Source organism: Hyalella azteca, unplaced genomic scaffold (assembly GCF_000764305.2).
Source record: "Hyalella azteca isolate HAZT.00-mixed unplaced genomic scaffold, Hazt_2.0.2 contig9753, whole genome shotgun sequence".
Taxonomy (NCBI): Eukaryota; Metazoa; Arthropoda; class Malacostraca; order Amphipoda; family Hyalellidae; genus Hyalella; species Hyalella azteca.
This window is the reverse complement of record NW_025939815.1, coordinates 64,155-77,091: the sequence shown is the minus strand read 5'-3', so window position 1 is coordinate 77,091 and position 12,937 is coordinate 64,155. Positions and strand designations below refer to the sequence as shown.

At 40.5% G+C, this 12,937-nt stretch overlaps 1 protein-coding gene across 1 annotated transcript in view; it reads left to right on the top strand.

Annotated features, from left to right (window-relative positions):
* Positions 1-12,937, top strand: part of LOC108664799 (snake venom 5'-nucleotidase) — a 34,016-nt gene that overhangs the window by 14,713 nt on the left and 6,366 nt on the right. Inside the window, exons 4-8 of the mRNA XM_018151492.2 lie at positions 2,361-2,562; positions 3,380-3,577; positions 11,456-11,619; positions 12,001-12,100; positions 12,758-12,919. Of these exons, the coding sequence (XP_018006981.2) occupies positions 2,361-2,562; positions 3,380-3,577; positions 11,456-11,619; positions 12,001-12,100; positions 12,758-12,919 (826 nt within the window). The remainder of the gene's footprint in view (positions 1-2,360; positions 2,563-3,379; positions 3,578-11,455; positions 11,620-12,000; positions 12,101-12,757; positions 12,920-12,937) is intronic.

Below are 12,937 nucleotides of genomic sequence, written 5' to 3'. Positions count from 1 at the left end.
ATAATTTTATTTTTTTTTCATATTCTTTCATTTTCTCGCAATTTAAAGCTCGAATTGCTTTCCCTAAATTACTTTAAGCATCCGCAAGTTTCTCTCCAATTATGGATCTTAAACGCAAAATAATTTTCCGTAAAAGCCGCTGCAAGGATACTCGGAACACGGCTGGGAATTCTGCTGCATCGAGTTTGTTTGCGCGCTGCCTTTCCCGTCCTACTTCAAACGGATTTCGTTTATATGTTTTTTTTTTTGTAAATTGTGACCTCTGGAAAAGTAGGTTTGTTTTAACTTCGATGAGATGGAATTTGAGCTCACTCGGCATTGAACAGACGAAAGCGCATTTTGTTTTATTCGCTCTATTACTCTGTGGCAAATTATGACAGTGTGATACGAATTATTTTGACGACTCTGCAGCCAAAGCCGCCACTATAACTAAAAACCCATTTAAACTTCGTCCTGTCCGTGCATATAACTTTAATCGAATTACATTTCTTGCTATTTTTAAATTATTGTGAATGCGCAGCGATGGCCTCCACTAACACATTTAACTGCGATTCACAGACCGTGCGTGTCATGCTCATGACATGTTGGCTTTCTTTAATTGTCGTCTTCTGCTGAGGCTAGAATTTTAATTAATGTGCTTTGATGACAATGTTTTAAAGCATATTGCAGTGATTGCCATCGGATGATTACTATGGGCAAATATTCCTATTTTTCCCCGATTTACTTTTTTCTCGTGTTCTTTTTTTAACGTTTGGGCAAGCCTGAATCAAAAGCATCAATTGTTTGCAGCTTTGGCAATTAAATTTCACGTAAGCGCACATTTTGCAAGGGAAAACAAATTGATAAGAAAGAAACTAAATTTGCAAATAAATTTATCAGTAAAGACAATTTATTTGAAGGCTTGCGAATGTCTTGTTAGGACCTATAGGTGTCTCTCACCAGACTGGCCAGCTCTCGATACTCATGATAATTTACAGCTATCTGTAATTATGGGGCTGTGCAAGTCTCGTTGCCAACGTGAATTTCTTGTTCTCGATACATACGAGACTTTCCAGCTCCCGTCGCATATAAAATTTTACTGTCCCCGATACACACAAGCGAAAAGCGATAAGATTCCCAGCGATTGTTTTAATTAAACGATGAAAAATAAACAACAACTTATGCACAACAAAATCTCGTTCGTAGTTGCCGTCCAGCTCGTACAGTCCTACTACCGTAAAGCCGATTAGAGCGTGAAGCCGCTTTTTGCTTATCGTGCCCTGAAGCATCAGTGCAGGAATCGCTCGCTCTGAGGCTCATGTAATTGCACGGCCGCTGCCGCTACCACGCCGCCCTCCACGTGATTACTGTACACGGCGTGAGCCACATGTGGTGCCCGCGTGGTTGTGTGGCTGTGTTGCTGTGTGAACCACCCGTGTTAAACGCGTGCTTGTTTGGCCTCCACTTGATCAAAGTTGCCAGCACGCAAACTTAACTGGATTGTCTGGATTCCGAGCAGCTGTTGCTACCTGGAGGGCTGATACGTGTATATTGCTCTGCTCAGTTATGCATCGTTTCTATACTGCAATGCTCACTACATATATTGGTATTACAAAACAGGTCCAAGATTAGGACCGAATTTTGATTTCAAGACGTCAAAATGTCAGAATTAAAACACTGGAAATACAGAATAACAATATATTATCTATATATCGATAATCTAATTGCAATCGACGGTTTTTATTTCACAGTCGTCCATGCTACTTGATAATAGTAGTTTTGTAGAATTCGAGCGTCAAAGATAATTTTTAGAATTCAAGGCAACATGATTTTTCTGTCATATTACCTTATTTTATTTGTGTTCATTTACGTCTCATTGTTTTTTCCTCATTCACAATTGGTAAGAAAACTTCTCTTCGAAAGACTTGGTGATTATATTCCCATTTACCACACTTCAAGAGGTTTTACTCATTCACTATTTCCCATTATTAAACTCCTGACAATTTCAATTTGTATTTAATTTTAATAAAAATTTGGAATATATTGACTCGAACAGTATACCGGTTCTCTGGTTTTTATAAACAAAGCATATATTTCCAACTCGTCGTCGACCAAATTACAGATTACATGCCCACCTCCACACAGAGACTTCGCGTACAAACAGAGTAGATCGTCGGTCCGTCCTCAGGCGCTTCGCGGACTCGCTGAGTCAGCTTTTTCGCTCGCTCGCAACCCGAATACAGTGCAGTCAAGGGATGTCAATAGTTCACAACCAAATACACTGCTGCTCTTAAGTTAAGTACGTAGTATTAAAAAAGCGATATAGGTTACAATTTTTAGTTGTACCGTTAACGTGAATATCGTGATTGGGCCCTAAACAGCGGATCGCAGACACCGGAAAGCTGGACATTACGGACGAGATCACAGCGGTGCGGCGCGAGGCGCGGCGCCTCAAGAGCGAAGGCGTCGACATCATCGTCGGCCTCGGACACGCGGGCTACCGCAAGGACGTGGAGCTCGCCAGGCACGTCGTCGAGCTCGACGTCGTCGTCGGCGGTCACACCAACACCTTCCTCTACACGGGTACGGGGCGTGACGAAATAATATCCTGTGGCAAAGCTGACATTCAGTAGTGGAGCTGACATTCAGAAACGAAGCTGACATTCAGTGAAGAAGGTGACATTCAGTGACGAAGAAGACATTCAGTGACGTAGCTGACATTCAGTAGTGGAGCTGACATTCAGAGACGAAGCTGACATTCAGTGACGTAGCTGACATTCAGTAGTGGAGCTGACATTCAGAGACAAAGCTGACATTCAGTGAAGAAGGTGACATTCAGTGACGAAAAGGACATTCAGTGACGTAGCTGACATTCAGTAGTGAAGCTGACATTCAGTGAAGAAGATGACATTCAGTGACGAAGCTGACATTCAGAGACGAAGCTGACATTCAGTGACAAAGCTGACGCCTAACATCTAGTCCGTTGGTGAAGGACTGGGCAGGCTGTTCGGTGTTGGTAAACTATCTTTTCACGGATACATTATTCCTGGACAATGTTACTAGTGTCACAATGTTACTAGTGTCACAATGTTACTAGTGTCCCAATGTTGTGTCACAATGTTACTCGTGTCACAATGTTACTCGTGTCACAATGTTACTCGTGTCACAATGTTACTAGTGTCACAATGTTACTTGCGTCACAATCATGTACCTCGAGTTGTTTTAATTAGACCAAGGATCAACCCAATTGATATCTGCCTTAGCAAAAATACCTGCAGTTCATCAGCGCAGATCGGCCTTCTGTAATAATTAACAAACATCCACACCTTTATGCAGTTGCTGACCTCTCGATGTAGGTGATGGTTGCAGTAATTAACACACACCCACATCTTGCCTGCAGGTGCTGACCCCTCGACGGAGGTGAGCGTGGACCAGTACCCCAGCGTGGTGACGCAGGCGGGGGGCAGGCAAGTCCCAGTGGTGCAGGCGTACGCGTTCGGCAAGTACCTGGGGAGGCTGGACGTGACATTTGACGACCGGGGGGAGGTGGTGCGCTGGACCGGCAACCCTATACTTCTGGATAACTCCATTGAGAGAGGCGAGTTATACTTATATTCTATAGGCCCTACATGCAGTGTGCAATACGTACCGAACAATCTCAGTCGTTGTTAATTTTGTGGATAACTCCATTGAGAGAGGCGAGTTATACATATATTGTAGGCACAACAGTGTTCAATACCGGACAATCTCAGTCGTTGTTAATTTTATTGATAACTCCATTGAGCGAGGCGAGTTATACTTATATTGTAGGCACAACAGTGTTCAATGCAAGTCATGCAATCTCAGTCGTTGTTACTTTTTATGGCCTATCATTAAGCGTTCATTTTATTTAAAATGAAGAAAATTTAGTCGAAGCATCATATTTTTATTAAAAATAATGATTTTTATCTGATTATATATAACTTGAGAATTAGGATTGTTTATTGATTTATATCTACTGATTATTATTAGTTTTTCACCAATACATTTGTATATCTTGCATGAATTATGTTTATTGCTAATATTATCATCCAATAATATTGTATTATCCTTGTATATGATTTTTTCAAATTTATCCCATACTTCAGCTGATTTTAATGCATTTCAGCTCTCTTTTCCTTCTCTGAATTGGCTGCTCGAATGCGCACTTCTTTGATTCGTTTGCTCTTATACGTATAACATATATGAACAAACTGTATGAAACTGCAACTGTATAAACCTTGCCGGCTCGTGTGTACAGCTTCTCTGCATTTATCACGCTGCTCATAATAACATTGCATTAACATCTGATGGCTCAAGCTTGACAGCGAACTGTGACGGAAATGCTAGTGGAAAATACTTGATGTTATTTGGTCGTCAATTGTGCCTTATTTAGAAAACATTATGCAAGTCTGGAAGCTTACTTCCACGTGTATGATTCCGGTTCTTTCTTACTTATTCTTTACTGTTTAACATTAGAGCTATGAATGAAGAAGGTTAAGAACCGGAACACAACTCTATAAGATTTATAAATATATTTATTGGTAACAACAACGATGGCACCCTATACACTGTTAGAAAAATGACCGTTAACGGTATTACCGGCGTTTCAGTGGCCGGTCGGCACGTGAAAGGAAACATCGTTTCACCGTTTTTATTCCAATTTAAAACCAGAAATCCGTAAAACATTTGATAAAAACGGCGGAACAGTTTATTTTCACGGGGCGACCGGCCACTAGGATGCCGGTGGGACCGTTTTTTCACCGTTTTTTCTAACAGTGTAGACAATTTGAGCGATTACAATAGTTCCTTTAAGTATGCTGGATACCCTATTAGACTAACTCCGCAGAAACAAATATCTAAGTCCGAGATCCGAATGCGTCAGCTCGGGTTAACAAAAATCTCTGAAAAACAGATTAAATAAAATGACCTCTATTGTGACCGAACAATGCTGATGCCATGGAATAATAGTAAACGTATTCAGGAAAACTGATATTTGTAATACTTCTCGGTCAGAGCTTTTTTGACGCAATTTCTATGCTACAAAACTTCTATAAAGGATTGGTTATACAAAGCGTTTTTAAATCGGCCTGTGTTACAGTAAAATTGTCGTTTTTTCAGGGGTAAATTTCGATGCGTCCGTCAGAACAATAAAAGGGAAAAGGAAGAGTTCGGCGACACGCGTGAACGAATTGAAGTTGAAGTTTGACTTCCAACGAGGTTGGTTGAGCGGTGCCCTAGCATACAGGGTGCCCTAGCATACAGGGTGCCCTAGCATACTCGACCCTGATGCATGAATTTCATGCCCCCGTACACATGCTTGCAGCTACATAGGCCCGCTGGTGTCAGCATATTTTACTGTTAACACAAATGCCGAATTGCGAAAAGCAATCTCGCCGTATTCACTGTTGCGGTACCCCACTCGTAACATCTCGCTGTTCTGCTACAATGCATTACTCTTACTCCTTTCCAGAGTATACCATCTATGTAGACAATGATGTAATTCGGCTAACATTATGACGTAAACAGAAGTGGGAAAAACTTTGTTTCGGAAAGTTTTCAAATAATTGGCATACAAGGCTGTTACCTGAAACTGAAATTAAAGATGTCTTAGTAGCTAAAGCTGTACCATGCGTGAAGTTTTCCAGCAAACGAAAGCTGTCCGGGAAAACGTTACCTACTTCTGCTTCCGCCGCAAGTTCAGCAGAAAAAAGGCAGCTTCACGCCTGCCTTTTGTTTACTAAAACGGGTCACTTTTTACCCAGCGGTCAGGGCTGAACCGAAGTGCAACAAGTGTTTTACGTTTAAGTGGATAGTACGTGCGTAAAGTTCCTATGTCAGATTTAATTCTTTCATGGTCTCTAAGAAGAAATAGTTTATACACATTATAAGGTCACTCTCGAATAAGAGACTGAATACATGGGTCCGGGATCCGGAACTTACTTGAGTGCAAGCCAGCTTACAGGAATCTTTCGGCAAGTATTCAGTGCCTGAAGTATTTTTTCGTGAGAAAATTTTATAACTTGTTGAAGAAAACTTTCTTACGAGTTTCAATACCCAATTAAAGATAACAAGCGCTCCTACATAGATTCAAACTAGTGTCAAATGTTGTAAAGCTTATTTGCACGGGCATGTAGCACGGGCTTCAATTGAATGGGAGCAGCAAGCAGTGCTCCCATTCAGCAATAATGCCAGTGCCGAGAGTAAAATGTTCTATTTTTATACCCCGAGCCTGAACTGTTTCCAGAGCGATTATAATTTTCTAAATTAAAAAAATGACCAGCAAGGCCAGGTTGCTCCAGAAGCTGGAAGTGCCCCGCGGATTGTGTTTTGTGGCCGGTCGGCCTTAGTTAACTAAATGCCAGATTTAAGACGGAAAGGGGCTGTCTAATTCTGACCATGACTTGGAATTTTTTGTTCCTCGATAATGTGATCCCGAGAAGTGTCAGAAATACGCCACGGCAATTCAGTTCGCTGGACGACCACTTCATGTCATAACGTGCGAGTACATTGAGCGGAATTAGTTTTGCACGTATACGCAGTGGAGCCCGCTACACGTACTGTATATGACATTTCTTCAGGCGTCGCTTGTTATGTGCATGGATTTTACTCGTCTAACTTTCTTATGTGGCGTCTGAACGAGTAGGGCGACTGTAGAAAGACAGTCGTCTTGGTTAGCTGGACGTAAATAAGATAATGTATTTGAAGCCGGAGTAACCTGATAGAAATAAGCTTTGGAAATTTTATTCCTTATTAAGTATTTTACTCATTCATAAATTTTTGCTTACTGTTTCGACGTAAAAAGATTTTATTCCTTCGAGTCCGGTCAGTTCACCAGAATTCGTCATTGTCGGAATTAGCAGACATTTTTCGGTAAACGTACCGGCTAGCATAGGCGCCCGCAACTACCGGTTAGGCGAAATACCAACTCGCGCCTGGGGAGACAAGCGCCCTAGCTTCCACTTTCAGTTTCAACTCACAGGGCTCGGTGGGAAAGTGACGCGGCACAAGTAATAGGAAGTTGCTGTATGATTGTTGAATTCATATCCAATGGGGGCGGTCATCATGGTAAATTATGTGAAAATTGAAATTTTAGGACTTAAATATTCCTGATATCTTATATAATACAATTCTGACTGAATGCGGATTTTTTCGTATGTTTTATGAGTTTTGTATTGACTGATAGCTTTAATCCCTAAGTTTTAACAAATTTACTGAGGTAAAAAATTCATTTGATTTTTATCCACGGTGTAAGTTTCGAATTAATAAAGATATTGACATTTTATTCGTCGGATATATATTGTTATTGAAACATTTTTCATAATCCAACTGCCATTAATAATAATTTGCGTGAGGAATCAGTGAACTTTTTCAACGTTCAGAACTATTTTCTTCAATTGTTGGGTGATCTAGCGGCTTAGTGTTGATGCTTGGTTCGGTGGTCTAAAAAATCATAACTTATTCTGAACTTTTGCCTGTTAGTAGTTTTCGAGAACAATCGTGAAAAAAATGCTTGTAGGGACGTTATTCCAGGAAGGAATCGCACGCATTTTTCGAAGGGCGTAAACTCCTATTTATTTTAGCAAGAGCTTTGCGAAAGTGGAAACAAACAAATTTTTTTCTCCTCGCAGCCGCTTTGAGGTCAATTGCCTCCTCTTTGAATGGTCAAAATGTTCACGACTGCTTGATTGTAAGGTGACGTTGGCCGTGCTAAATTAACACGTGATGAAGTTATCTTCATCCATCACCGACAGGATGGCAATCCTGAGATTGGGAGATATCCAGAAAAATTGGTTTTGAATGATCGCGTGTCTATCCAGGAAGTTGGGTCTGGGCATCGGCGAGTGACAGTAGGAATGTTTGGATCATTTCGGTAAAAAACTCGGCCTCGCTGACCGCCAACCCAGTCGTGTGCGTTAGCCGTCCGTATACAGCACCATGGTTTCATTCTGTGCCTAGACCATATATACGTGTGTTCCACTAAGATCTTTTTTTTTTGTTTGATATGATGCATGTAAACGCTCCAAATTGGACTATTGGTGGGATTAGTATTTTTTATTTGGCTAGTTACAGAGCTACAGTATATTTTAGAATATCTTAAAAATCACCATGCATGTCTTGAGGCAAAAAAGCTAAATTGAATTGAAAATTTGGAACGGTAATGCTGCTTGAGTCAGTTTTGCACTCCAAGACATAGTATTGTCTTATTCGCTGGCATTGTTAAAATTTCTGAATATCTTTTACTGTGTGATTAATGAATACTTCTGTCCCTAAAAGAGTACGGTTGCGAAATCATAAATTTATTGCCGCTTCAGAGTTTCTATCGAAACACATCGCGTCTTATTAGTGCGTTGCCGTAACTTCTGAATTATTTCTCTGAATAACCACGATTCCGATAACAATCTTTCTATTTATGACGCAAAAATATGTACTTGAGAAATCAAACATGCGTAAATATATTCTTTATAAATCAATCCAGGAATTCCAATAAAAGAACATATGATTCCATCATAATACACAAAGGTGAGAAAGGGGGCATAAAAATGTTCTATTCAATGCACCGAAATATTGCGGGCAGTTGTGACGCAGGCTACGAAGAACTGAGTAAGAAAATAAACCTTTGCTACAAAGTTAGTCATTCTGACAAGCTAAAGGTCGCATAAAAAAACAATTTTAAAATAAATATCAGGTAGGCAGAAAAGTGACTAATTAAAAAAAAAATAAATGAAGTTTCAGAACAATCTCCACAATTTCTGTCCGTGTTATTTTATCGTGTCTGAGCGATCTCCTAGAATCACATCGCTATTTTTCCTCCATGTGCCGAGACACGTTCGTACCGCTAGAACTTTCCAGGCTTCTTCTTAGAATCTCTTAGCTGCATACGCTGACATGAGGAAAATTCCAAGCTCACTTTCATAATGAGTTTCATTCTTCTTTCCCTCAAGAACTTAACATGTTGACTCCGATTGCTTCATCTTGCACTATTATTTCATTTTTTTGTACTATAGTGAAACATGGTTGCCAGGCGGTCTTTTTTCCGAACAAATTTCGCGATTTAAATTTTTTTCAATTGCGTTGGCCAGCAAAAATTTATGATAGGGGTACTTCCTGATTAAATTTTATAAACTGCATAAAAAATTTATTTTTACCCGGGAACCCACAAATATACTAGTATATATTGAGTTATAGGCCTTTTTTGTTCGCGGACTTGGCCGTTTTTTGTTTGTCTGGCAACCCTAAGTTATGTACCACTACATCATGGAGAAATACACTTCGTGGTACGCTTATATATCACCGCGGAGTCAACGTGATCCCCCAGGTAACACATGCCCAGAGTTCTTTTAGTGACACACTCGATCAAGCCGCACGAGCCGCGATGTGATGTTATTTTCGACCTTGATTTGCAAAGGTTTTGGAGGGTATGACGCCCGCTAAGAAAGGTCGTTGGAAGTTGCTGAATTCCCTGATGGTTTTTTTGTTGGCATCTTCCCAAAATGTCACAGGTGACGATGGAAATATGTATTGAATAGAGCAAGGTCTTAGCTGCCTAACGGCCTTCAAGCATACATCCAAAACGGGAACTGATATGATACATAGAAGCCTTGCAAAATACTTGAATTTATTCTAGTGTTTTCATATTTATGTGCATTTTACGATGTTTGTGAGCACAATTTATTGATTATTTCGATTAGGTGATGACAATGAACCGTTAATCTTCAAGGGTGAAAAAGGTTAACTTGATAAAATTTTTCATACTTATTTTCATTTTTTCCGACCATTGTATCCTTTCAACAGGTACTTTTTAACGATAAAGAACTGTTTCTCTATGTGGGAGGGTTCCGTCCTATAGCTCAGAGCAAGGGTTCATGGGAGGGTTCCGTCCTATAACTCAGAGCGCGGGTTCATGGGAGGGTTCCGTCCTATTGTCCTATAGCTCAGAGCAAGGGTTCATGGGAGGGTTCCGTCCTATAGCTCAGAGCACGGGTTCATGGGAGGGTTCCATGTTGACAGAGCCCTGCTCGACTCCTCTCAAATATCGAGCGAGATGTTTTCTCTGGTGGTGCACAAAACTAATGTCCTCACCCTCCTTTTATATTGAAGATAATGCTAAAATGTTTCGGATTAAGTGCACAGGTTGATATATTAGTTAATTACTTAGTAATAAACTTAGAGGAAAATTTTTCTTGATTGTATTGTTTATTACCATGCTACCATAGTTTGAAGCCATCAAAATTCGTTAAAAGTTATTTCCTAATTATTGGAAAAAAATCCACGACCTTCTACACTCAAAATTGACTTTCTTCTTAATTTTTAAATATTTTTAAACTTTTGGCACGAATAATATAAATCGAATAGGACATATTTCGCACTGTGTATAAATTCGAATTTCAAACGTAATATCAATCTATGTACTGATTGTTCAGAGAAATATTCAAATGGAATAGAATAGAATGGAATTGTCGGCACTGAAGAAATAGGCCCATGGCCTGTTGCCGATTCTTGCACTTTTCGCGACCTTATTCTACAAGGGTTCCGGCCTTTTGAACCCGATCTTTGCTTAACTGACAATTGATTGAGATAGCTGCTGGACTTATTGCCTGGTCCATAATTTGCTAGGCATTTTAAGACTGAACATATGCTCCTGCATAGCTTCGTCTAGTCTTATTGCCTGGTCCGTAATTTGCTGGGCATTTTAAGACTGAACATATGCTCCTGCATAGCTTCGTCTAGTCTGTTTTTGAAGGCGTTCGTACTCGATCGGAGCGTCAGCGATGCTATCAGGGAGGCTGTTCCACATGTCGGTGACTCGAAGCGATAAAGCCCGATTTCCTATGGACAAAATAAAATTATTAATTTCGCGAACGCATCACATATTAATATTGAAGAAGCTCAGCACTCGGGAGTCTAAAAAAGCCAATTTATCTTACCACTGCCTGCAACTAGACAGAAATATCACTTTTTATTTCAACATTTCCTGGAAGAAAGCTAGGGCTATAACCCTGCTAGCTAGCAAAGCTCAGAGCGGCGAGCAATTTCGAGGGTAATTGCAATTAAGTTGGAGATTTAGCTTCAGCGAAGGAATGTAACGCTTGATCGCTCCAAAGCCCCAATAGGGCACATTTAAGCTTGCTTTCGCATCAGTGCTAATAAACATGCATGCATTAGAGAACGTTCGAACATTTGCTTTAGCTTTCTATCGCACTGCTGATTAGGGTGCCAGTTAAACAAGTTTCACTTTCTGTTTCTGCCCACTTCTTCCTAGTGTGATATTTTTGCGTTATTTAGAACGTTTTTTTACGAACCTCAACCGACACGGCTGAAAGCTCTTCAGGCTGTCGTCATAAACACTATCAATATGATCTTAATTTGCAGGATATATCCTGAAAAATTATTGAATTTAATCTTAGCATTCATGTGGAATTTTGAAAATAATCTTGCTGTTCTGGTTTTCTTTCAGATCCCTTCATCCTCTCAGAGTTGGTGCCCTGGAAGATCCAAATGAACGCAATAGTGACGGAAGAAATTGGCAAGACTTTCGTGTTTCTGGACGGCAACCGCCTGTCCTGCCGCATGAAGGAGTGCAACCTGGGCAACCTCGAGACCGACGCGGTCATCCATCTGGTCAGTGAACTTGGGGTGTCGACCATTTTAAGCGGTGAAATGAGCGGTGTTACTCGTTGCTGAAATCACCTACATTTTTCGAGTGAACGGCCGCACTTTTTCGTCTGTCTCATGTGTCCGAATAATTTTTAACTATAAGGAGCAACTTTTTGCTACTAAAGCTTTTCGATGGAGATTATCATTAATTGGATGCACACTCTAACTTAAAAAAATGCCCTTCAATTAAAAAAATACAAATGCCCTTGAAACTATGCCCAATGCCCTTCATTTAAAACAATGTCTTGAAGAATGCCAAGAAAGGCTGTATATTAAAAAAAATTTCCTTATCTTGAAGAATGTCAAGAAAGGCTGTATATTAAAAAAAATTTCCTTATCTTGAAGAATGCCAAGTTTCCGGACGACCTGGAGTGGGCTAGGACGAGCCTGGCCGTCATCAACGGCGGCGGCATCCGCAGTTCCATTGACGAGCGAGCATCAAACGGTAAGCTTGACTGGACTTGACTATTATTAATATGAATTTGTAATTTGTCTATAATGAGTAATACATCGCCGCAGTCGTGCAAGCTGGTGAGGAGGGGTCTTATTGAAGTACTCAGCCCTTTTATAGAGATGGTGCTTCCGCCCAAGGATAGCTCTTCTCCTAGTGACGCGCAAACTGTAAACTCGATTGCAATCACCCACCAGGTAAGGTCTCAGTGCCCCAGTGGACTTAAAACTAACGAGTCATCTGATAAACATACGAAGATTTCCATCCACAAGCTATCAAATTAGTTCACTTCTCATTATATTTCAATATGGCGTCAAAAATTGGCTTAATGTAATTTACCCGTCCTGTGGTCCTCAACATATTTGCGTAACAAGATTGCTAAGTAAATAAATGCTGCACATACGAAAACCCAGGGAACTATTTCTGCTTCAGATTAAAATATTTCCCTGTAATTTTCCAATCAACAGCTTTTTCAAATGAAATCTGGCAAATAAACACTAATTTTTCATCTACTAACTGATTTAAATTTTGTATGGATCACAGTCAAAGACAGCTGAAATCAACGATTAAATGTGTGCTGACGTCAGACCCCATAAATATATTGACAGGAAGTTTCAAGGAGCATTAGTTTTAGTGTGTCGTATGCCGCAGGAACTATCACTATGGAGGACATCCTGACGGTGGCGCCCTTCCAGAACACCATCGACATCGTGGAGCTGCGAGGGCGCCACGTTCGGGAGATGTTCGAACATTCCGTTGCGACCTACGATCCCATGGCGCTTGACCCCGGCGGCAGATTCCTGCAAGTATCAGGTCTGATATCTCGGTGAC